This window comes from Rhea americana, unplaced genomic scaffold (genome assembly GCF_003343005.1).
Source record: "Rhea americana isolate MKP2758 unplaced genomic scaffold, rheAme1 scaffold_139, whole genome shotgun sequence".
NCBI classification, from domain to species: Eukaryota; Metazoa; Chordata; class Aves; order Rheiformes; family Rheidae; genus Rhea; species Rhea americana.
The window spans coordinates 2,498,276-2,524,115 of NW_028185472.1; the positions used below are offsets into that span (position 1 = coordinate 2,498,276).

The window sequence follows — 25,840 nt, forward strand, 5'->3', positions numbered from 1 at the left end:
CTGTCTGCAAATACTGAGTTATTTAACACTATGTGTAGCAGAAATAATGGCTTTTAATGACTTAGGGTCTACAGAGCTGATCCTTAACACAGTTATACCATATGTTTACTGTCCGTAATAAAGTACAAATGCCAGAAATACCCCAACTGTATAACCACAGAATCATGCAACGACAACATCCTATCTGCAGCTTCTGTGAGATTTTGTCTGCCTTTGCTCTCTCTCAGATCAGCACGAAACAGGAGTATTACTAATTTTCTTCCTGATGCCTTCACATCTAAAAAACTTAAGATTTTTCTTTACACTTTGTTTTCTTCATAGTAACTGGGAATCACAGAGGATAAAACCATTACTGAACCTGGACAAAATAACAAAATACAGAATAATCTAGTCAGATTAAATTCCGTTAACTTCCAAACAAGAACAAACTACTCTTCAAAAAAAAAAAAGGAAAAGAAAGGAAAACAAAGTCTCACTTTTTGCTTATGAAAATGCACACATAATATATCCTAAAGCATATAAGGAGTAAGAAATAGAAGTAACTAACTTAATTCTTTTGATTTACAGACTCAGAAGAACAGATGCAACCAAATTTCAAGTCTCCTTTGCCATCTTTTTTGTTTTAACAGYTTTTTTAACCCCTAAGCGACGCCTATATTTATCAGCCTTTTTTAAAGGCTGGTCTCTGCCAAAAAGAAGTTTAAAAAAATTCCCCCCAAAAAAGAAAAGAGAGAGAGATCAACTAGTACCACCAAATAAAGAGGAGGAAAGAATAAAGGTAGTTCACTCCAGCACAACTATCCTATTCAGAGAAAGACTTGTGACAGCAATGTAAAAGGCATCCATATACCTTTCACCAGTAAAGTTACTGTAGTACATTAATTGCTGAATTAGTTCCATCATTAAAAATAAACAAGCATATTATAAATACGTTAAGACCAGTGCTAGAACCCACATACCTAAGCCAGGAACTTTATCAAGACCAGGATTACTCAGCACAAACAGAGTCACCCAACATTGTCAATTACTTGGCAATCAATAGGGAGATTGCGCCTAGCCACTCACTGCTGTTTTAGATATGGTATTTGTATAATTTATACATGCATTCATGTATGCTGGAGCAGTAACACTCTCTAGCATTTTGAGACAATCTGTTAAAAGACAGGCTGGAAATCTTCAGCAAACCATCTGCACTAGCAAGCATTTACATAATACAGCAATCCTAGTACCTCTYGTCAGACAAACGTGATCGCAAGTGTCTCATCCCAAAAAGGAGTTATAGCATACGCGCTCTTTACATCAAAACTTTGGTTCTCACTGTTGATTTGTCTTGCAAATCACTTATGTTTGCAGGAAAATCATGCAGTTCCTGGAGATTAGGTGGGAAGAAATGCTAGCTATCCCAATCTGTGTTTGCCAGCATGATAGCTCCACATGTATTCTTTCCGGCAGCAAAACTCACTAGAGAGATTGCTGTTCTCCCCTCCACACACACTCCATGCATTCCCACCTTCAGATTGTGCCAGCATAACTGCCTCTGGACAATGCTGTRAACAGTTAAAAGAAGTTATCTGCATGCATTTTTTTTTCAACAGAGGTTTTCCCTTAGCCTAGAACACTTTCCAAGCAAAACAAAAAGCAAAGGCTTCCTGGAATCTTTGAGTTATAAATGCAAGCTTCAGCTAGCAGATCATTCTCATTTAGTTTTGTCCACAAGAGCTCCCTTTGAGAAGTTAAATAGATGTCCCAGTATGCTCCCTTCCTGCATCATACAACTGATCTCATGTGCAATGCTGTATTTTCCAGACTGTTTTTTGCCTAAATATATCAGTATTTTTAGCTCTTAAAAGTGCCTCTTTTCAGATAYCATTTGCTGCCAGACTACTTTGATCTTAATGCTTATCAAAGGAGTATAAATTACAAATTCCTAAATAAACTGCTTACATTTAACCATGCCTTCTCTTTAAATTTTAATCAGGATAGAACACAAAAGGAACAATATTTCAGACCTTAAGATCCCAGCTGCAAAGGGTATTTGACATACAGCTCATGCCTTCTTTATCAGTCTTTTGCCAGCCACTGAACTCTAAAATATTATTTGATGCTTGATGGTACTTATTTCCATGCCTTTTGCTGTATTTTTCATTAACAGTCTACAGCAATTCCAACAAATAAAGGACAAGATGCATTAAAGCACTTCCAATCATGTTTAAGTGTTAAAATTCAAAGTGATTTTCAAAGAATCTGATAACATGAGATATTTAATACACAATGGAAAGCATATTTCAGTAGAAGCTTTGTTATCTTATAAAACTAAATTTTCAAGTATAGCTGCTATCTAAAAGGTAAAGTAAGGCAGAAACAAAGTTTCAGGATTCTGCTTACGGATATCAATAAACCCAACATATTTCTCAGCTTTAAAGCATTCATGGACATTGCATACATTCTAGGACTTTTCCGTAACTTTTGCTACCCATATACTCAAGAATTTAAGCGTTTTTTTCTAGTTAAYGCAGCTGTAGGACATAAGCAAGACAAAGACACATAGGTTATAAAATAGTCTTAATTTAAAAGAATGTGACTAATGTTCTCCTGGGCAATTAAGATTTATGAATAAATCCCAGAATTTTTGAGAATGCATGAAGTAAAAAACTAGTAGAGCTAAAGGAATGGGCCTTTTAGATTCTTTCATATAAACTCTGAGTGTTATTTCCCAGTGTTAGAAAATACAAGTACTGAAGTATTGTGTATTCCTCTATAGATCAAGACTACTTASAGACAAACATATAACATAATTTTTCAGAGTAAAATTTGCGCTTTAAATAAAGAGCTCTTCCCAGCTCTACAGGACAACCCGAAAAACCATTTCACAAAAGTTTTGGAATTGTGAACYCACTAGCTTTTCAATATTCACAACAGCAGCAGCAGTGGCAACACAAGGTCCAAACCTCAGTGTGCTGTTTAACTTCTTAGAAGTCCTGAAAGATACTAGTTACTGTAATAAAGCAAAATCTAGTCAAGGCAAAATGTATTTAAGAATCTAAAGGGCTTATGTGCGGCCTTCAACTCTTGTTTCAGGATCTAGAAAAAACAGATTGTAGAGACCTATGCAACTGTACCTAAACAAAACAGCTATATCCCTTTGGGTGTGGGATTGAATCTGCTAATGGTATAATAATAGGTATAATAACGAACAGGTATCTTACAGTTTGTGATATTCTCTGCCTTYTCCCCAACACCAAAAGGAGTGATTGTACTTCACTGTAACTACTGTTTTCAGCAATTACTTAAGTTCTACCAGAGCGTGCATTAGCGCTTTAAAAAGCATTTTTGTGATGAAGTGAGTGACAAAGTGTTTTAGTAAAATGTTTTTAAGTGTTCTCCCTTGCTTTATGTGTAACAGACTAYAATTAACAGCAACAGAAAATTACTTTAAAAAGTAACTATCAATTGGGATGAAATGCTATCGTAGAGGGCAGAAGGGAATTTCATCCCAGCATGACAGATTGGAATAAGCCACAGACACAGTGAAGATCTATTTTTTTCTCATTATTTTTGATTTAACCAAAGCAAGAGGATCTCAAAACATTTTTATCACCACAATTCAGCATGCATGTGAGGTTAAGGTGTACAACCCCCCAATTTTCCAGAGAAATCTGCAAGAAATGAGATTATTCATAGTCGGCCCATGCTGCAAAGGCCAGGATTTAATTTCCATGTCTCTATTTGAAAATAAGTTTTGAGATTATTGCTCTGTTGTGTGAYGCTTTAACACAACACTGCATCTAACAATTTGGTTTACTGGAAGACATGCTAGCATTTCATATGTCAATAGTCAAAACTGTGGTTCAGATACCTTCTCTATAGTAGAAAGTTTTAACAGTTAATCTATCCATGCATCAGTAGAAGCTCCCAAACATTTACACTCTGAAGTAAGCCCTAATGATCCTCAACCTGGCTCCCTGAGCCTTAAGTATCACCAGCCACAAGAATGGCTTGCAACAGCCGCACAAAGATATCCACGATACAAAGAAATAACATACCTGTCCTGTAGCTCTGACTATTTGCAAGCAGATATTAGATGACTCATCTTGAGGAACAGTGCTAATTAAAAGCTCCCTCTAAAATCTTCTACATCTTTCATAAAATCTGCTACTTTTATCATCTCTACAACCATAGCTTGAGTCTTCCCTCATTCTGCTGTGGTGCTCAGTTGTTGTCCCAGGTTTACACGAGACAATGAAGGAGAGAGGCATGCGCAGAGTTGTAGACCAGTAAATACTATAGTRACCTAACAAAATACAGCCTTAGCGCTCATCTTGGACTGAACTGGATTCAGTCTAACAGCTACATAGTGGTGAAGTGATTGCCCATCTGTGGTAGCTTCAGCTCTGCAAATATCACATACAGGTCTGTTAGACCTAAGCAGTCTATACAACAAACAGCAGCCCTTTGTGAGCAAAGGTTTGAGGCTGAGGGAGGCTACCATGCAACTTTCAAACTTCAGCTGGGAATCAATGAAAAGGAAGCCAACTGTTACAACAGAACAAGTAAAATAGCCCCAAGTGGACCCCAGTGCTGAGGGGAAATAAATCTCTGCCATGACTATCACACTGCTCCTAGCAAAGACCTCAGGATGCTGATGACTTCTGCTTGAGGAATACTGTAGCGTCAACCTTAGGACCAAGAGCAACACCGGAAGGATATCAGAGAAAAGGGGTAGAAAGTAGGAAGGTTCTATCTAAATTCTAACTGTATTATTGAGGCTTTTCTGTATTAGCTAGATCATTTAGACCAYTAGAGAGCTAAAACATTAACTGGACTGACAATAAATTCTTGGCCCCACTTACACAGTGTATACAAGAGTTGGAGAGTAATAAGCTTCCGAACTGCCTCAGCCATRTAGGGTGTGTATTCTGATGTGGGAAGACCACAGAAAATACAAAGCACAGGGAAGAAGTGGGAACCAGCCACAAAAAGCTTAGAGAAAAAGTAATACCAGCATAAATGTAGTGTTGTCCTGAGAGTTAGATCTACTCTTTTACTGTTGTAATGCAGTAGAATTGCAATACTGTTCCACAAATAAAATGTCTTGCAAAATATGATGTAAATGACACCAGAACTGGTGACTGAGGTAGAAACAGGGGGGCAACGGTGATAGATAAAAAGCTTCTCAAACCGTAAGCTAGGCTGTCAGAGTTCTTCAGTCTCTAAAGAAAATTGCTCTGGTGAATGCATTTTTACAGGACTGTCCACTTTACCAATTTAYACAGAATTCCTTCCATATAATTACATACCAATTTTCCACAGAGATTTTTTCCCTCCCAAACAAATAATATCTTGGGAAGTAAATATCTCTCTGCTATACATACCAGAAGATAATAACTGCTTACAGCTATTGAACCAGAAAAACACATATACTGTCATATTTCTCAGATTCAAATCACTGCACAAATAAAATTATTAACATTTCTAAATATTATCCTCCTAATGTATTTTCTGTACATATGAACTACCAAGTCAAAACAGAAATAAACAAACATATACAGCTCCATTACAGATAATTTCTTCTGGTAGTTCTGCCTTTCTTGCTTRAAGAATAAGCATTATCCATCACAGCTGAAATTGTGCCCAGAGGCTCAGGAAGATTTTTTTTATGATACCTTTATGAGATCCTTTTCACTCTTTGGCAATAAGTCATTAAGCTTCACAATTGTTTCTTCTCTTGTGCTCCAGGATATTCTTATCAGATATTTTCAGCTAACACCACAATAAGAGGCCTCTCTTGAGGCATGTTATTTTGAAATCAGAAGTCATAAGATATATATGAATAAACATAATTACTAAGACTATTCAGTGTGACATGCACGAGGACATGACCACCAATCAAACTCAAGTAATTTCCTACTCATTTAAATCACACAGCTGTAAACAAAGCTTTGAATTTATTCCATATCAAACAGGAAAGTATTTCTCATTTGGAATCTGCCATCTAAATAGGAATACTCACCCTGCTGCTACTGCAGGAGGGATGACCAGGACGAGTTTAAGCTCTGCTTCATGCAGAGCTTCAGAAAGGTGAGTGAGCAAATGAACCAGTTCCCTGAAATATAAACATATTGTTAGGGGTACAGGCAGTAAAACTGGTGCTATATTGACACAAACAAGTTAGCAAGTAATAGTAGGAATGCAGCTGGTAAGAGATCCAAACTTAAAGTTGCTAGTGAATGACCACAGCAGAGAGACTTGAGACAGATTGATCAAGGTTACCCTCTTCCAGGAGGAAGAATACTGAACTGCTGAGAAGAATCTTAGTTCAAATGTAACTAGCAGTCACCTTGTAGTTAAATGTTTCCCAGGTTTATTTTAACTGTGCATTGTTAGCATGTAAAACTGGTGTATCTTACCAGAGCAGGGTAACCATTGAGGTCACATTCATTAAAAARCATGAATCACTAGAACCACACACTKCTCTAAAACTAGCAGCTGTTGAACAGATTCAGGTTGCCACTGTGCTACTATGCTTGAGGTCAGAGAGTTTGTAAAGATGCTTTCACAGCTAGATGTGCAATCTTTGATAGGTATTTCTGGGAGACCGTATTTACAAAAATTTCTGCTGCTATATTTTTTTTGCTGTGAATAAACCTTTTGTTTCTAAATATATTATTGTATAGCTGCAAGATAAATGCCTGGCAATGTTGTACCTAGAAGTATCATCTTCCTTTTGACATATAATTTAAAGATTTACACAAAAGCTTATTTTCGTATCAGTATTCTAAACGTTTCAATGGTAAAAAAAATAAAATAAAAAAAAAAAAAACCCTCCAATATTCTCTTCACAGAAGCTGCTTCTAGTTTGCCTCAATTCACGGGTGACATTAATAGTAAATGCTTCAGAGACAGACTGCAGAAACAAAAAAGCTTAATGCCTGTTCTTATTTCAAGAGGAGTCCAACATTATCTTCAATTCACACTATAAATACAGCCCTTCTGTGTGTCATGCTTAAGTTATTAGATTTTTCAGAACAAAGTCAACTTCCCTATTTATTTGCTGGCAAGATGGATTCCAGAAAGGGAGCTGCATAGACAATGTTAATAGGGAATTCCAGATCTGTTTAGAGTTATGCTTTAACCTAAATTGAGTAGAAATCAAATTCACAACTCATTGCAGCAGGCTGGAAGTGCCTGAGAAGAAAAGGCAGGACAAACACAAATGATCATCCAAGCTGTACTCTCCATTTATTAAACTGGATTAGACCTGAATCCTCAGAAACAAAATCTGATACTGTAATGCCCTTCGAGTCAGTAACATCCCAGAGATATTCTTCTGAAATCAGTTATCACAGCATTGTGATGTTTGACTTGTGCAAAGCAGTCACTATCCAAAGGTAATCAAATACTTTTATTTTTCCCAAACAGTTTCATGCCTGAGGAAAACTTCCTAAGGAGACTACACAAACCATTAAGCTTAAATCCTGGCAAACAAACAAAGCAAGTTTTATCACAGTCCCAGTCCCACCAATATTTTGCGCTTACCATTTGAGACCTGGCTGTTCTGAACAGCTCCTGTCAATGAAATATCACAGCCTGCCATCTATATTGTTCAAACAAGGTTGAAAGATGAGATTACAAGTATCAGCTTTTGGTCTGTCTCCAGCATGTACTTCTACCATTCTTGCTCTGTGAAAATAACAGCTTTTCTTCCCGTTCTTTATCATGTGTGTTCCACATAAGAGCATCACTATTCAGACAAATARATTACAGCAAAGAAGAACCCTTTTCCATATGAAGGCATTCAAGAATTACAATAAACTGAACAGACACTCATTGACTCCAATATACACATCACAGCTTCCACACATCATAGTCTTATCGAAAACTATAATCAGTACTAAAACTAGCCAAGCCTTTTTTCCTACTGATTTGTGTCTCATGGATAGGTGACCTTTTAAATAATTTTGCCCAAAATGGAGTACGAATGCACTCTTTATTAGATGTCAAGAGATACTACATAGAAGATAAATTTGACTGAAGAATCAACTCCTCTGGTGCTGAGATTGTTCTGCACTCTTCATCAGCAGGACCTCTCATCCCTGCCTGTCTGCCCTTTTTAGTTGTAGGAACTTTGAGACCTCCACACCACACAAAACGCTTGCTGACTTTAAATCTAATTATTTAGAGTGAGGAGAAGGAGTGGCAGAACAGGGCAAAAAAAATGCAACACAGGTGGACACTAAGGTAATATCAGCTATTTTTCATTTAGAAACAAGGCTACACCTCACTCCCCAGCGCTGCACATCTGCCTCAGCTCCTGAAATTCTGCTATCCACACAGCAAACTTTGCAGCATGAGAAGAAAAGCATTTGGTATTATTTTGAACCAGATGCAGAGAAAAAAGTCAAGTGAATGTTAAATGCACAGTTTTTTCCCTTCCCATTGCAATGCAAGTGGCTGCTTCCAGCAGAGGTAAAGATGTACCCACAAAAGCAGTCACTTTTTAAAACCAGAAGGGGCTACAGCATAGAACCACAGCCTGCAACTGTAAATGAAGGACAGAAATTACAGCCAGGCAGGAAAGCAGCTTGGATTACTGGCTTTATTTGGTGGATAGCAGATGGGACTATAACCAAAGCTCTTTTTTTCCTTCAAACTCCATCAAAATGGCTTCCACTTCCTCTCCTCCCCTGACAAATACTAGTATAGCTCTGGCCAAAGAATAATTAGCTTCAGCTTAGAGTAGGTCAGGAAGAAAGCAGGTCAGGAAGAAAGCAGTCAGCAGAGCAGCTACAAATTCTTGCTCAAGAAACTCAGATTAGCAACTAGTCACTAACCAGTTGAGCCAGGTCTCTCAGCCCCAAGAACTTTACGGTGAATCAGACAGGATCAACAGTTAATGCCTAAAGACTTCATTTAGGCTCACTTCCATTTGTCAGCCAAGACAGTATGTRAATCAAATGTGAGCTCCTCCCTTCTTCCCACAACAACAATAGTGGAATGATCAATTATTGTTTGCAATAAATTAAAACTTTACTGTGTCCCAACAGTGCTTTCCAGTGTTTTAACACAACGTTTTCCCATATTACCACTGGCAATTTTGAAAGAAAAACTACTGACATTTTAAACATTATAATGAGGTGTAGAAAARTAGGAATAGAATCCATCTTCCTGTAAAGGCTTCATTAAATATTTACCAGAGACTTCACCATTGACAAAGTTAACTTCAGAGCAGCTACTAAAATATTGGCAGCTTTAAGACTCTATTGTGAGCTAATTAAGGTTTACATCAATCCTACTCTGCCAGGCCTTCTATTATCACTATCACGCAAAAGGTCATTTTACCAAATGCTCATGATTTCAAAGTATTTTATCTCCTATAAAAWATGCAGACTTCCAAATTTTTACCACCCAAAATCAGAGGGAAATAGCTGTCTTTCATAACTTACTTTTTCTGACACTGATAGTTGTTTCAGGAAAAAAAACAACTCTTACAAGGTGACACCTTGTAATACAGCTTACTTCAACACACAACAGTGGCCTCCCAGTGTACTTAAAAAGCTTTGCAGAAGACACATCTGGTTGTTATGGCATCCTCTCCAGCTACGTGACCCATCAGAACTCTGCAAGTTTCCAACTTCAGCCATTTTATTGCTTAAGTTGGAAGTCAGTACTCCCCAAAATTTATGTCTTGTCAAGAAAATTGGATAGAATAAAGCTGTCTACTTCAAGAAGAAATTGCCCTTTTGTGCCATTTCATTGCCTAGTTAACACCAGGAAACTAGAGTGAATTATAGCAAATCTTTGATTAATAGATTAATTTTTCAGGGACTAACATGAATGATAGATCTACCAGGAGAAGAATTTGCTCCTATACTCCTACCAACATTAATAAGATGCCTGAAGGTCATTTTTTACATGATGCCAAACGCCTACAGCATGTGATGAGAAAAATCATGTTTTACAGATGGATTCTATGCCCATAGTGCCATCTGTCAGCTAATGTCATACTGATCAGAATAACATAGGCACTTTTATGTGTGCTGTGAAATTCTGATGGGCTCATTCATGCCTTTTTGACTACATGACCTAGGCCTTTGAGTGGAAAAAAAAATAAAAAAGCAATAAATCCACATGTGAGATTAGCAAAAGAGAAATTGTCCTGTCTAGCTGTAAGCTGAATAAACTGAGAAAGCACAAGTTCTCTTGGTATCTCAATGCCTGTTCTCCTCCCTGCATATTTCTAAAATTAAACACCACAGGATGTTTAGAAAACCTTGGAATATTTCAATGCAAAATCATTAAAAGGAGTTTTAGATAAAAACAGGACAGATTAATTAAAGAAGCAGGTTTAAACTATCACAAAAAAGAAAAGACATTTGAATTAAGGTATCATCTGCATAGAGGATTTGGCCAGGTTAGACTATGTAGTAGGAGACTCATTTCTTGTATGTTAGAATAAACAATGGGAATATGAGTAACAACTTTCTCCACTGTGTACCACTTGTAATGATTRTCAGCTTGTGAGGAGGCATCAGCTAAATACTATTAAATTTAACTTCAATATGATTTGGGTATCAAGAATTAGTTTATATTCCCAGAAGCCATAGGAAATAAGCAGGTACAGGTACTTCGAGGTACCTGTATTAGACCTCTACAGGAGCCTAAACTGGYGAGTACAAGTTCCCTACTCTTCACTTCACCATGCACATTTCAAGACAATTCAGRTTCTTTGGATAGAATAAATATAGGCACCTAACACCATTTTAGGCACCCTAAGGCATCTTAAAGCCTACTGAGAAGACAGCTTCAGCTATAATTAATACAGCTTTCTGATACACATAGTGCTTAAATCATTAGCCCGTTTATTACTGTGTTTGAAGACTAATTTGCAGTTTTCAGATTCTTTTGCCTATCTTCATGTTCTTTYTTGTGTCTCAAGAAACATAGGTGCACTAGTGTTTATGACATACAGCAATACCTCTGCTAAAAAGCATCACTCTACATAGTCTTTAAAAGAGAGTGGATGCTGATTTCATGGTGGGAACACAGTAAAGGTTTCCTGTATTACAGGAAAAAGGGGAAAGAATCACAGAATGGTTGAGTTGGAAGGGACCTCTGRAGATCATCTAGTCCAACTCCGCCTGCAGTCCCCTAAGGCACATTCACAGGATCACATCCAGGCGGATTTTGAGCATCTCCAAAGAAGGAGACTCCACAACCTCTCTGGGCAACCTATTCCAGAGCTCTGTGACCCCCACAGTAAAGAARTTCCTTCTCATATTCAGGCAGAACTTCCTGTGATTCAGTTTGTTCCCATTGCCTCTTGTCCTSTTGGTGGGTACCACTGAGAAGAGTTTGGCCCCATCCTCTAGCCACCCTCCCTTCAGGTACTTGTACACATTGATAAGATCCCCCCTCAGGCTTCTCTTCCCCAGGCTCAACAGGCCCAGCTCTTGCAATCTTTCCTCGTAGGGCAGGTGCTCCAGTCTTCACAGCCTACACTGGACTCTGTCCAGTAGCTCCATGTCTCTCTTGTACTGGGGAGCCCAGAACTGGACACAGTACTCGAGATGAGGCCTCCACAGGGCTGAGRAGAGGGGCAGGATCACCTCCMTCGACCTGCTGGCAACACTCTTCCTAATGYACCCCACAGTACCACTGGCCTTCTTGGCCACAAGGGCACATGGCTGCCTCATAGTCAGCCTGTAGTTCACTAAAACTCCCAGGTCCTTCTCTGCAGACCTGCTCTCCAGAAGGTCAGCCCTCAGCTTGTACTGGTGCCTAGGGTTATTYCTCCCTAGGTGCAGGACTCTGCACTTGCCCTTGTTGAACCTCAGGACGTTCCTCTCTGCCCAGCTCTCCAGCCTGGCCAGGTCTCTCTGAATGGCAGCACAGCCCTCTGGTGTAGCAGCTACTCYTCCCAACTTGGTATCATCGGCAAATTTGCTGCGGAGGCACTCCGTCCCCTCATCCAGGTCACTGATAAATAAGTTGAACAGGACGGGACCCAGTACTGAGAGCCCTGGSGGACACCACTAGCCACAGGCCTCCAACTAGACTCCATGCCACTGATGACGACCCTCTGAGCTCTGCCTTTCAGCCAGTTCTCAATCCACCTCACTGTCCACTCGTCTAACCCACACTTCCTGAGCTTCTCTAGGAGGAGGTTATGGGAGACAGTGTCAAAAGCCTTGCTGAAGTCAAGGTACATAACGCCCACTGCTCTCCCCTCATCTACCCAGCCAGTCATGCCATCATAGAAGGCTAGCAGATTGGTTAAGCAGGATTTCCTCTTGGTGAATCCATGCYGACTACTATTACCTTCTTTTCCTCCACACACTTAAAAGATGACATCCGGGATGAGCTGTTCCATTACCTTTCCAGGGATGGAGGTGAGGCTGACTGGCCTGTAGTTTCCTAAGTCCCTCTTCTATCCCTTTTTAAAGACTAGGGTGACATTGGCTTTCTTCCAGTCTTCAGGCACCTCTTCTGTTCTCCATGACCTTTCCAAGATAATGGAGAGTAGCCCAGCAATAACATCCTCCAGCTCCTTCAGCATTCATGAGTGCATCCCATCAGGACCTGTGGATTTGTGGGTGTCAAGTTTGCCTAAATGATCTCCAACCTGATCCTCCCTGACCAAAGGAAAGTCTTCCTGCTATTCCTAACCATAAATAAGGCAATGTCCCAAGCACATAAGCAAATTCTACTCCCTAGTCATTTCAAACCTAATCAAAGAAATCTGTACTGAATTCTACCACCACTAAGGTAGTGCACTAGATGGACTCATGGGTCTTCACAGTGCTATTAAAAAAACAACAGGAAACATTCCCACTGCTTTCCCTTTAACACAGATTCACAAAAGGATGCATTAGCATAATTGAGTGCCATTTCATTATTTATTAATTTAATGCTAAATATCTACTTACTTAGGTTTTGAAAGAGGAAAAGCATAATGATTCTAACTGAAATACTTTTTGCTTACAAATCTACAGCACTAATTCCATTCAAAAAGCAAAATTTGATAGAATTCCATTTTCTTCTGTCATGTCATAAGCAAGCTGGCAGCTGCTGCATCTCTGTAGTTATTTTTACATACCCTCATTGAGTCTCCATATCCTACTGCTGACTGCTAAAACGAATAGTCATAAGCTCACATTACTTCAGGAAAAAAGCTCTCAAAAAAAAAATAAATAAAAAAGAAGACATTAACACTAAAAGGTAAGAATAAATCCTATTAGCTAGGCAGGTCTCCTTGTACTGTCAGAGAGTTCTGGAAGTAATTTGAAGGCAAACACCATTTCTTCCTARGAGCATCATTATGATCTTTTGTTCATTTACCTAGGAGTAGGTTAAGCTATTTTCAGGTGTTTGACCTTGAAAGATCTGAATCAGCAAAGCCTACATGATGTAACCAGCAGCTGAGAGAGCTGCTTTATATGGAACATACAGTTACTGTTTTGTCAGAGCCTTGCATCTTCAAAGAATTAGGGTTCATCTCTGTGTGGACACCTACCATTCAGCTGCCCCCCAACCTTTTAATATGAAAAATATGTTTTACTATTTCCTTTGTCATTTTTGTGATACASAATGTGAGAGGGATCACACAGGAATCATGTTACAATGCTGCCACTCTGTGGGCTGAAGAGGTCATGGGCTGCCCTAATCTTTATCTATTTTTGGTAGGAATAAGCAAAGCAAAAAGGCAAACCACGATTAGCCATTTATCAGGAATAACTCTGTTCTGCCGCTTGAAGGGAAATTAACAGATCCGAAAATAAAAGCACTCAAAGTGCAATACAAAGAACAGGCTTGCCAAGGTGCTGAATTCATTTAATCCTGCTGCTTACCGCTGTTCACAGCATTTGCTTGATCCCAAGAATGGCGATAGTGAAATCTTCTGTGACGTTCGACAAGCAAACCAGTTTCAAAGTAGATTAGTAACAACAGACAAACTGACTTAAGTTCTCAGAATGAACATACTTGTCCCATAACTTACCAGTGTCATGAGACAATTTCAATCTTAATGATGTGCATCTCCTCTTTTCCTAAACCTTAAATTGCTGTTATTTCTTACAGACAAACTTAGGGAAGAGTAGTTGTAGCTTCAGCATGCTGCATAGATGAGTTTTATTCAGAATACTTGTCTCTAAGGATGCAAGCCCAACACAAAGCATTTTGCATAGAGCAGCAATAAAGGAAAGAAAAAGCACAGATGAAATTAAGCATTTAAATCAGAACTGGTGCTGAAGAGGAGGAAGATCTACACTTCATAACTTTTGCTTCTATTCAGGCTTTTCTGCCAAACATCTGCTTTAAGGCTCTTGATTACAATAACCTGAGGTCTTGTTTACAGGATGCCACATACAATAAATGTTACTATCTCAAAGCAAAGGAGGCAGTCATCTTTCTTTCCTACTAGGATAAGCTTCTCCCTCTCTGAAGTCATGGAAAGTACCTCCCATCCCTGTGTGGCCGTAGAAACTAGGAGACACTGAATATGAGTGCTGCTTCTAGTTCTACACTTTGCCTCCAACAGCATTCTGGTAAAGCAACTACATAGCAGCCAACTCGTACAATACTGTACGGGACAAGCACAGCTTGAACCAACATTACTGTTGGGGAAAAAAGTAACATTCTTACCATGCCACAGGTAAACATACTATAGAGTTAATTAAAATGTATAACTTATTCAGTCTAATTGTGTGCCTCTCGCAATACAGCATTTTCCAGTTAGTAGCTAAACTGGTCTTCGACGACTATTAAAATTGCAGTAATACAGTCTATCTTACATGAATGTCAGTCAACTGATAGCAAAAGTATCTGTTTTACTGAATTACAGTAAGTACAGCAAGTAGAGTAATTACAGTTGCAGCCAACTTCTCACTTCCAGTTACCAAGCAGTTGCTATTTGCTTAAATCACCTTGCTGGCCATCTTAAGAAACTGCAATAGATACAAAACTGAGAACAGAGACCAGTTCTCAGTAACAACCTGGAAAATTACCTAATTATGAGCAAGAGCATCTAGTTTAAGGATTATTCATTCTATTGCAACTGGTGGGGCTCTGAAAAGGCTACAAAGATTCTACACATTTAATTGTTTCTAACTATTGAATTTACAGGGGAAAGGCAAGACTCCATTATTAGCATCCTCAGCTCCAGAAAGTAAGCATTACATACCATCAGCTAATATCCTTCACCCTGAATAGACTAACCTGAAATAACCTTTTTTTTTTGAAAAGTTAAAAGTCTGCCATAATCATTGTACATTCTGTTTATTTCTTCTAAGCTACTTCCCCCAAGATATTTTAGGCAACAGAGAGCTACCAGGAATATTGTGTTTTAGAGAATGGATGCATGAATTTCCTGAGCAAACTAACACAAAATCTTTAGGTTACTGCACTGAATTATTCATCACACCATACATTCTGCCTTTTTCTCCTGAAGTAGTAGTTTGGAGCTTACCTTACCTTGAATCTATCCAAGGTGTTAAGACAGCTCAAGTGGCTTTTGCACAAAGATAATGTATTTGAGTATGTCAGGAAGCTGCTTAACATGGATAAGCCCTTGAGTTTTAGCAGCTACAAACAATTTAGTCCCTGTGAAACTTCCTAACAGATCTACCAAAAGGCAGATGACTACTCCAAACTTTGAAATACAGTGTGCTTGCAAGAACTGGCAGCCTGTTTCTTCAACGGTGTGCTTCAGGTTGGGGATTTCCATTTTAGTTTCAGCATGTCTAAAAGATTTCTACAGAAAGTTTTTGAAAATCGCCTAAATAAACTCAAAGATAGCAAGTCTTGAAAGCATCACACACTTTGAAACTTCACTCAGTAATCCAAATCAATGATGTGACAAAGGCCTGTGTCAATAGCTGAGTTTATATAAAGCTGTAGCACCCTCTTCTCCCTCATGCAACAGTAACATCTGCAGAACTGAGGCATGAAAGGCTAAATGTGGTCCACTAGATCCACTATGAAGTTTATTATTTAACTTTTGAGTTCATTCAGAGTGAGCAGACTCTTCTCCGCAAATTTAAGACACGGGGAAAAACTTTCAGTTGTCCTGGAATGAATTGTTTATTGTTTATAGAGAATAACAAATTCAAATCAATAAGGCCAAATCAAGCTTTAAAAAAAATGCTTAAAAAGAATTGATTTTTAGGAATTGTATCCTAGAGACTTATACTTACGTTTGCTTTCGATTTCCCAGCTGACTCCAAACTTCAACTACAAAACCATCAAAATTTTCTTTCTAAAAAAAAAAAAAAAAAAGTTCTGACAACAATATAGGGTTAATTACCACACTAACTTTGTTACACTGCTATCAGAGATACAGAAGCACAATTACTTTACGTTTTCTTGCAGTATTACAGATTGAACACACTTTGCAGTCTTATACAGCTTCATCTTTGCACTCTTATACAGCATTTCATGAAGAAGTCAAAGTGAAGCACAGATTATTTAAGAACTGTGCAAAAATTGAAATTGAAATGAATCTCTATTAGTTGTCCACAACTTCTACTCTCACAGGATAAACTAGTATCACACTGGGAAAAAAATTAACTATTAATGAAAGCTGGTTGTTAAGTAAATCAAGCAGCACACATTTATACACATATTGGGAAATAACTCAAAAGGTATTAAATCTAAAAATCTAAATACTAACTTTGGCATACGAATGATTTCAAACATTTCCCATAATTAATCTCACTTGGGWTACCTGATGTTTAGCATGATTGAGATACTGTTGGACTAGAGGATCCTTTCCTTAAGAGACTGACTGCTACACAGAAGACCTAAAACTGATGTACTAAATACAAATTTTAAGGAAGTATTCAGTTGATCTCTGCATCCATCTTGCTCTGAAAACATTAAGTTTTCTTTACATCCTCTACCAAGTGAGAACACTTACTCTAACAGTAATTAGGAAAGATCCCATGAACCAACCACTGAATTTGAATGTCTGCTGGGTGCAAATTGTCTAGACCTATACACACATAGGTCTAAAGCCGTTATTTAAGGAACTGCACAGAAAATCTTGGCGAACAGCAACTAATCCTTGAAGGAGACTCTCTTTCTCCTCKTCTCACACAGTCTCTTAACATTTTAAAGAAACTCTGAGGAAAATGTACCATAATAGATATTCAGTGAGTTATACTTGTTACTAARATTAGCTCATTAAGTCTAGCACATTGAGCCTAAAGTTATTCCTGTAGCACAGGACACAGCACTCATTGCACCAGTGACCTTTTGTCAGCCCATTAAAAACAAAACAAAACAAAAAATAGCCCACGCTTAACAGACTTCTTAAAACGAAGTTTAAGAAAAAGCAATCTGCTCACTAGATGACCTCCATGAGAAGTTTCTCAGGTATCCACTATTGCCTCAATGATGATTTGTCAGCTATCTGACAAAGGTTTTATCAATCATTCTTTATAGTTGACAAAAGTCATCAGTGCAGCAGCAACTAACATCTTAATAGGATTATGTTGATCAGACTTACGTAGCTTTACTTTAGATTGGTAAGTAACTGTACAGAAGTATTTCTATACTTCATATTTATAGGAACTGGACACATTCCAGAACACACCTGCATCATTACTTTTTTTGAATATAGTTTTGTATAAAAAAACTACTGGAAATGAGAAAACACACTTTACAAAAGGAATCAGTAATTATCTCATACCATTTGAAAAGCATTTGTGACAAGTCTTTTTACCTTGGCTAGCAGAACCATATTCTTGGAAAGTTCTTCTATCTCATCTTCACTGCCAAAAACACTCTCAAAGTCTTGGTAAGTCCAGCCATCAAACAAAATTCGGGGCACTGTCAAGCAAAGAAACCAATCAGTAGTGAAAATTAAGAATTTATTATCTACACTTGGATATTGCTGCAGAATAAGAATGAAACTATAATTTCATACCAGACATCAGAAACAGTACCACTGAACAAGATATCCCACATCTAAGATCACTGCTCTTTTACTCTGATCAACTTTATCAGAGCAGAAAAATTAACATTGTACAATATTGKTTTTTTTCCAGAAAAAAGGGAGAATAGAGGACTTTCCTGTACTATCACACCAGAAATTCTCACTGACTTGGATTTGCAAACCTCTTCCCCCTCCCCCTCAAACTAAATAAAATCCATGAGTACCAGGTTTGAAACCTGCTCCCCAGGTAAGTTTGCTGAGTCATGTGCAGAGGGAACCATGTGACACAGGGTTTATCAGGAGAGAATAAGCTAGGGAAAAGCATTAGGGCACCAACAGAATTAGCACTTCTGTCACTTAACTATCACAGTTACTTGCCTTTAACTTTATGGGGGCTTTTTTCCCTTCAGACTTCTTCCTTTATATGGCTATGCTAAAATAATCTCCCTTCTCCCATATGTTCCTGGAACAAAGTCTTTTATCTCCTAGTGGCTAAAAACAAAACAAATAAATATACATAAAACAGAGACTCACCTATTTTGATCTTTTGGGAGTTTTTTCTGACATCTTTCATCCAGCCTGTCAAACAGTATCAAATAATACAACAGCAATTAGAATATGACTGAAGATGACAATGACAGTATATTTTCAAGCATTCTTCATATAATGTAGCATAGTTTCCTTGTATCTGTTGTCTTGCCACAGATTACCACTCCATAAGCAATGCAACGGAAACACAGGCTTTGATATCCAGAAATTGAGACTGTTTACCTCCACCACAGTCATAACCTTCAAGAGTCCCTCTCTCTACTATCTGCCTCATCACGGAAATTTACACTACTGCCTATTGAAAATAACACTTCTGTAGTCATGAAGCACTACTTAGAAGATTGGTCTTTTTTTTTTTTTCTCCCCAGATGGCTAGTTTTAAGTCATTGTATAAACTTAGTAGTAGGCACCAACATGATCAAAACTGAGCTGTTTTGAATTAAATTCCACAGAAATATTTCAATAAAGTTCAAAAGCATACATTAGTCAGTATTTAAAAACATACAATCTGAAATCTGAACTGACTGAAAATTTCTTGAATTTCTTCATACAGGAGAGGTGGTTTCTTTCTTAAAAAAGAAAAAAAAAATCTTTCATTCCCAAAACTAAAGTCACCCAAAGGTTTTGCAAGTGGAAAAACAGGTATACAATTGCATAGCAAAAAAAATAAGGACTACAGCTGGCAGTATGTATTTTCTGCCTCATCTTTTTTGAAGGAAGACTGGTGGAAGAGACAATCTTTCTACTTATTTTCAGACAGACAAACCATGTGCTTACATGAAAGCCTGTGAGGGCAGAAAGAAGTTCACCCTGAAGAAAATCTCCCATCAATTTAATGGCAGAAAGTACTCCACTGCGAGTCAGCAGGAGAAAAATACACATGCATAAACTGCGAAAACCACCAATAAGCCTACAAGACCAATGATCTTACTTGCAAAGTATATACAAATCAAAAGAARATAAAACCTTGGTCAGCATCATGGAGCCCAGTGAACTGGAACCTTTCTTTTCCTCTCCTTTTCACCTGTAGCCAAACTGGTGAGATCAGCGTAAATTTATTTCCAAATATTTTAGCAATGTCATAGCCATGGCTGTTCCACTTGCAAAAGAAAGAAAAAAAGAAGTGAGAAGCACACAAGCAAAATATATCCATTTTATGGTTTTACAGACAACACAAACACAATTTGTCAGATCCCCACTTGCTAGTTTGAGAAAAAACCTTCTGATATACTATTTTCTTTTGATTAAGAAAGGTACTCTGGAAATTCTCTGGTATCTGCATAAATTTCAATTCTTCAAATTGTGTAAATTCACTTGAACTACAAGAATTTGCAGGTTGATTCCAATAAATCTTTGAATTAATAGGCTCTGCATTAKTTTCAACAGAACTTGAGAAATGTGAGCTTTATAGGACATCTATTTCTCTTATATTGAATAGAGTAAGACTGAAACAAGTGAGAAGCATCCTCTACACAAAAAGAAGGAACACTTATTATCCAAGTTCTGAATAATAACAAGACTCTATAGTAAAAGAGATCTATTTGATAGCAGCTTAGAAGCTTTAATGTTTATTTACAAGTTTCAGATTGGTAGCCACATAGTATAAGGATGCTGTAGTACTCCTGGTCTGACTTTACTGCAACTTCACATGGCTCAACGAGGAAAAAGAAATACTATCATCTCCATTTTAATCAGTGAGAAGAACAAGACTTAGACATGACTACAGGAAGCAGGCAGAACAGCAGTGTGAGACCACCTGAACCCCAAACCAGCCTCTCAAATAGTCCTCTGACTACTTGTCTATAGACCGGAAGTTCCCAGTACTTTTACATCAGTGACGCAAGACTGCTGATTATCACAGTCTGCTGCATATTCATTTCAAATGTCGATTTTAATAACCCTATATTTTATTAACTTACAGGAGTAATATARCCCAGAATGTCTCCTGAGAAATGCCTTTCCTTTATTTTCTTGAAGCAGTAACTTTTGTGTTCCAGTATAATGTCCTTTGCCTTTGGATCAACAACTACCAGTCCCCGGTCCTGTACGTTTTTATCAGGATGAAGTGTCTGAGGGGAGAAGACAGTTTTTAGAACAGCTATATGAAGCAGCTACTTTCAATGGCAACAGACTTGAAAAAGAACTACATTAAACTCTGAGCACCTCCTTTAAACAAGGCAGTCTGATTTAAAAGTGAAAGAGGAAAGAGTTTGGAAGTGATTTGTCATCATCAGTAAACTTACTTTGTTTGCAAGATGAAAAAGCATAAATAAAAAAAAATCAAGAACTCACAACATTAAAAAATATCAGTTACCACAGCTGATGAATGCTATATCAATAGCTTAAAAAGCAACTGGGCAAGAAAAGTTCAAGCATGTAACAGAGCAGTTTTCATAATTAGAGTGGGGCTCCAGGACAACCTCTGGTAGTTGGGCCCACCTTGGCATTTGCACTTTCTAAATTCTCATCTAGGATAAAGAAATTTGAAAATGATGCAACAGCAAGAAAAAAATAAATCTCAAGATATTCATGGCCAGTTCTGCAGGTCCGTATTAAGTTTGCATGAAATTCCAGTTCAGCTCCTAATCCTTTATAAAATTTAAGGGTATCAATTGGGTATTATTTGGGCTGTATAAACCTACACTATGCATGACAGCAATTTTCCAGTCTTGCTAAACACAGCCATTTAGTCTGAGTAGCTACAAACTTTACAGTACCTGTAGAGAAGCTAGTTACCTTATTAGCTCTTGAATTCTGTTTAAAGTGCTTTCATGTTCTCCGCTCTCTAATCACTGCTGACATATTCCCCCAAATAATAAAAAGGGGGGTTGGAGTTATTAATCAGGATTTTAAGAAGCCTTTTAAACTGGAGATATTTTATCTAGAGTAAGTTGCACTGTAGTTACTAGAGGCAGAAGTTCCTGACATCTTTCTTTACAGAAGGTCTGCTTGAACTACAACGTAATGCAGCATAATAAGACGCACACGGCAAGCAGAATCTGTCTATTGATTCAACTAAGGACTTTCGGGATAAAGCTTTGAGGTATTACCTTGGTGCCYAGTAGTAATAGCTGCAGACTCACTTTCCTCCTGGTAGACACCGAGCAAGTAAGTAACAAAACAATGAGATGCGTATGCATTAATTATCCTTTAATTTAAGGGACAGGATTTTGAATGGATTACATATCTACTTTTCTATGCAAGGTGCTTAGCAACACTAAGTATACACATTTGGTGTGTGTGTGTGTGTATATATATACACACACATATACACACACACACACACATATACATACATACACACACATATACACCCATATACATACACACACATATACATACATACACACACATATACACCCATATACATACACACACACACACCAAGTGTGTATACTGTTATATATATATATATAGTGTGTATACAGTGCGTGTGTGTATCACACACTTAGTATGTACACTTGTGTATGTACTTTCTGTCCATAGACACCTTTCCTCTTGCACTGCTGTGCCTTCTTGCAGTTTTGATAGAGACCAGGCAAGAAACAGGAGCATGCTCAGCAAGTTAAGAGAGACTTCAGCATGTTGAGTCCTCTTGCTCAGGCTACTGTGGGAATCTGAACCATTTCTGCCTGAAAAGCAACTGCTGGTTGGTAGGCCCTCCAAACTCTTCTGCCAGGATACAGCCTTCCTGTAGGCCAAGCTAAGAACACCTTCCCCTCCACCTGTAAGTGACCTAGCACTCTTAGCCCAAACCACTGCTCCCATAGGCACAGGAATGGAAGTGTCTCCTTTAGCTGCACATGCAGGGGACAAAGAGTTCTTAATTCTGCGGCTTGCATGAGGGATGAAAGCTCCAGAAGTCTAGACTGTACTGGTTCATGGAGTAAAGCTTTTGTGATACTCAGAAAAGTCAAAGAAATTGACAGCTTCTGGTAGTTTTCTTTGTGAGCACAAGCTTCAATGGAAACTCAGTCACATTTAATTTTGTATTGAGAAAATGAGAATCCCTTTACCATCTCTCAAAGTCTGAATAGCTCACCACATACATTACACACCAGCATTTCAGTTATTTCTCTTACCTTTTCCTCTAGTTTTTTTGAAGTGCCCTTCTTTGCATCTGTCTTTGACAAGGTACCTTCAGCTAGCCAACAGATTGCAATTAGAAAAAGTGAGCTACAGAGAAGCCTCATCTTGGATTTCCCAATGTCAGGTTTCTCCTATCTTGAAAATGCAAGAGTTCAAATCTCTGTGAAGAAAAAAAATTTAACAGCTTAAGAGGAATTCAGCTTTGCTGTCTACGAAAAGTCAAGTGTTTGTCTGATCTTCTGTTCTCAGACTTAGGAGGGTTCTGCTTTAACACTTCTTTTGCTCTAGGAGTAAAACAATAGAGTATTGACAGAGCTTCCTAAACCCAGCTTGAACATCATTTCTTGTTCTTTGTTTTACTAGCTGTATCATGGAAAAGGGTGGGAAGGGGYATTTGCAGCTTCCCTTTTAAAGGATACCTAATGAAGTATAAGAGTTCACAGCTGAAACTAAGATAGATGTCTGCTGCCCAGAATAATTACACTTCAGCCTTACCTTTTCTATGCCAAATAAGAGACACCATTTGTTTCTGCTCCTGCCTAAACCAGTCAACAAGGCAAAAGTTAAATGAGGGACAGAAAGAATTACAGCTATAAACCTTTTACTCTTATAGGTAACAACTTTGCTTTCAATCCCTTGCTAAATCAGTGAAACAGATAAAATCAAAAAAAAGGGGGGGGGGTGGTCCTATTCTCTCCCCTAGAAGAATGACTTTGGCAGTTTGTTCCAGCTTAAGACAAAAGAAATAACAATTAATTGAGAGCAGTTCTGTTCAGTGTTACTTATCTATCAGACCAAAGTCCTGTCAGAAGAGGGATTTTCAAAAATAAATAAGTAAAAAGAGTACAGCCAGACTGATTTCCATCCTCCCTGTATTCATGAGTTGTACTGGTTTCCCTATTTAGTTCCCTAAAATTGGTTAAGGAAACCAAAAAAAATATTTTGGCTTTAGGGAAAGTGGGGCGGAAGGAGATAAAATACSAGGATGGAGAGAAGTAACTTGCTATTGATTCTGGAAGTGCTCAGAATCACAGTGGGACTGGCCTTCAACCTATAACTGATTACTGGCTCTAGATATATACTAGCCTGCTTCTCATAATTCTGAGATCCTAATGGAGAAGAAAAAAAGAAACCTTAGCCTTCCCATAATTGCCTGAAGTTTTCTGTCAAACACACCCCCTAGTTCTTAAAAAATTCTTGCTCTTCTTGTATTATTTTGAAAAATTAATGTTTCTGCTACTCTCTCCAAAGACCTACAAGCTCATTTCTTCAAGAGTTATATCTAAAAGACTTGTCGTTTTGTTGGCTGTGATAAGARGTGCTGCTCAACATTTGAGTATTTTGTTCCACACAGAACATCAAGGGATCTCACAACAGCAGACTGTGCACTCCAAAGGAGTATAGTGGCAGTAACGTATGGGCAGAGAAACTTTAAAGGTTAAATGGGAATGTACTCAATGAAACAGCAGCTATTTGAGGCCAAGATGGGTAGAACAGAGATGTATGAATATTTGAACAGGGCTGGCTTAGCAGTGAAAGTTTGGAAAAGCAGGGAGGTGTGTTTCAGGAGTTAGGAATTTTGCAGAAGAATAGAGGGGAACRTGTGATTAGGGAACAAAGCAGAAGAACGACCGTGGAGAGAGTGCTTGAAAACAACCAATACCACTAGCATCAAAAACAGAGGGCATCAAAAAACTCAGGTATAAAATGACTTTAAAGATTCAGTCAAGCCTTAAAGACAGGGGAAAAAAAAGCATCAAATATTCTAATGCTTCTTGGATCCAGGCCGTGGGGTTAAATGTAAACTGCTACACCATTTGAAGTTCACTATTATCAATAGTTAATATGTTACCCTTCTACTTTGTTTTCAAGTTCACTAGTTATTCCCTTGTTTTCTACATCCTAAAAGATTAAATAAAGTAGGTTGCTCTTGATAGCATCTTCTCTATTCCCTCTAGCCTAGTAGGATTTCACACTACTGCAGAGAGGAACAACTGAGAACCTGGATAATCAATAAAAGCCTTAACAATTTGGACAGGATATCAATTCTTCTAGAAGCTGATATATATTGATCTGGAGATGTTTGATTTCACTTTCAGAAACAATTAGCAATAACATTCACTTCCTTGAAGAGAAGTTAGTGTTTAACAGCTGAAGCAGCTAAGTTTAAAAACCCTTCACTGAACACTAATTAGACATCAAAAAGGGTTTGTTTCATTCACATGATCTGCCAATTACCACAGGTCAACATTCACTCCTGGATCTACAGGAACTGCTGAGCTGTAGCAACGGCTTCTGCCAATGGTAGTTCAATATTGGSTCATGCTTATTTTAATAATTTGTTCTCTAGCAACAAATTATTAAACATAAGGAGTTACTACTGCTCTACTACATGGTGATGAACTAGCTGAACTTTAACTCTTAACTGCAACCATAAGCATGGACTTAAGCTTTACAAAAATTGTATCTCCATCAAATCTGTCTTCAGCAAACTTTCCTTCTATAATTTTTAATTCTGTTTATACTAACTCACTGAGTAGAACAGCATCAGCTTGGCACTCTTGCTTCCTATCTGTACCACTGCAACCTACATGAAGGATTAAATAGAACTTTGACTTTTTCTAGTTCCTTGTGCAACTGAAAAATTTAGGTAACAAATTTTTTTTCGGGTGGGGGGGAGGGGTGGAACTGACCTGAAATCAAGCTTTATCTTTAAGACAAGTCACAAATGTTGTATAACCAAGCTGCGTCTCCACATGAGGTAATGCCCTTTTTACTCAGCTGTTTTAAATTCTCTTTTATTTTAGAGAGAGAAGAAAGCAGGCATAGATTTAGGCTGCCCAAAAGAAGCAACCAATGAAACTGAATAATCTCAGAGGCTGGCACAGTAAGCATTCGGAAACCAGAGTTAATGCTTACACTTTGCTTCTGAAGAAGAAAATAGCTATGCCTATTACTGCAGAAGAATTCTATGCGAGATACCAAGTATCACTTAGTAAAGCAAGCCCGGGAAGCATGTTGTTGATGGCATTCTTACCGAAATTCACAGGAGCTAGATCCAGGAGTGAAAATAAACCTGTTTCCAGGGTAAACCTCTCTGCCTTTCCTCTGGTGATATCACTGCAGGAACCACCCCCGCACGCCTTCGGCTCCGAGCCGCCCGGGCGCCCCCGCAGCCCGCAGGGCGGCCGGGCCCGCGCGACACAGCCAGCTCCCGCCGCGGCCTATCCGCGCCCGGCGGGTGGCCACGCCGCTGCGGCCCGGCCCGGC

General features: G+C 38.3%; 1 protein-coding gene across 3 annotated transcripts in view; it reads right to left on the reverse strand.

Annotated features, from left to right (window-relative positions):
- The window catches only part of CHID1 (chitinase domain containing 1), a 123,657-nt gene that overhangs the window by 91,385 nt on the left and 6,432 nt on the right, over positions 1-25,840 (reverse strand). For 2 of the 3 annotated variants that reach the window (XM_085298506.1, XM_085298504.1), the window contains exons 1-8: positions 25,608-25,834; positions 22,564-22,730; positions 20,401-20,550; positions 19,448-19,580; positions 18,467-18,511; positions 17,720-17,826; positions 16,191-16,252; positions 6,011-6,103 (exon numbers count right to left, since the gene is read on the reverse strand). In XM_085298506.1, coding sequence (XP_085154632.1) covers positions 6,011-6,103; positions 16,191-16,252; positions 17,720-17,826; positions 18,467-18,511; positions 19,448-19,580; positions 20,401-20,550; positions 22,564-22,674 — 701 coding nt within the window. In that variant the 5' untranslated portion in view covers positions 22,675-22,730; positions 25,608-25,834. Of the gene's footprint in view, positions 1-6,010; positions 6,104-16,190; positions 16,253-17,719; positions 17,827-18,466; positions 18,512-19,447; positions 19,581-20,400; positions 20,551-22,563; positions 22,731-25,607; positions 25,835-25,840 lie in introns of those variants that run through there. The other variant, XM_085298505.1, reaches the window with a different exon arrangement.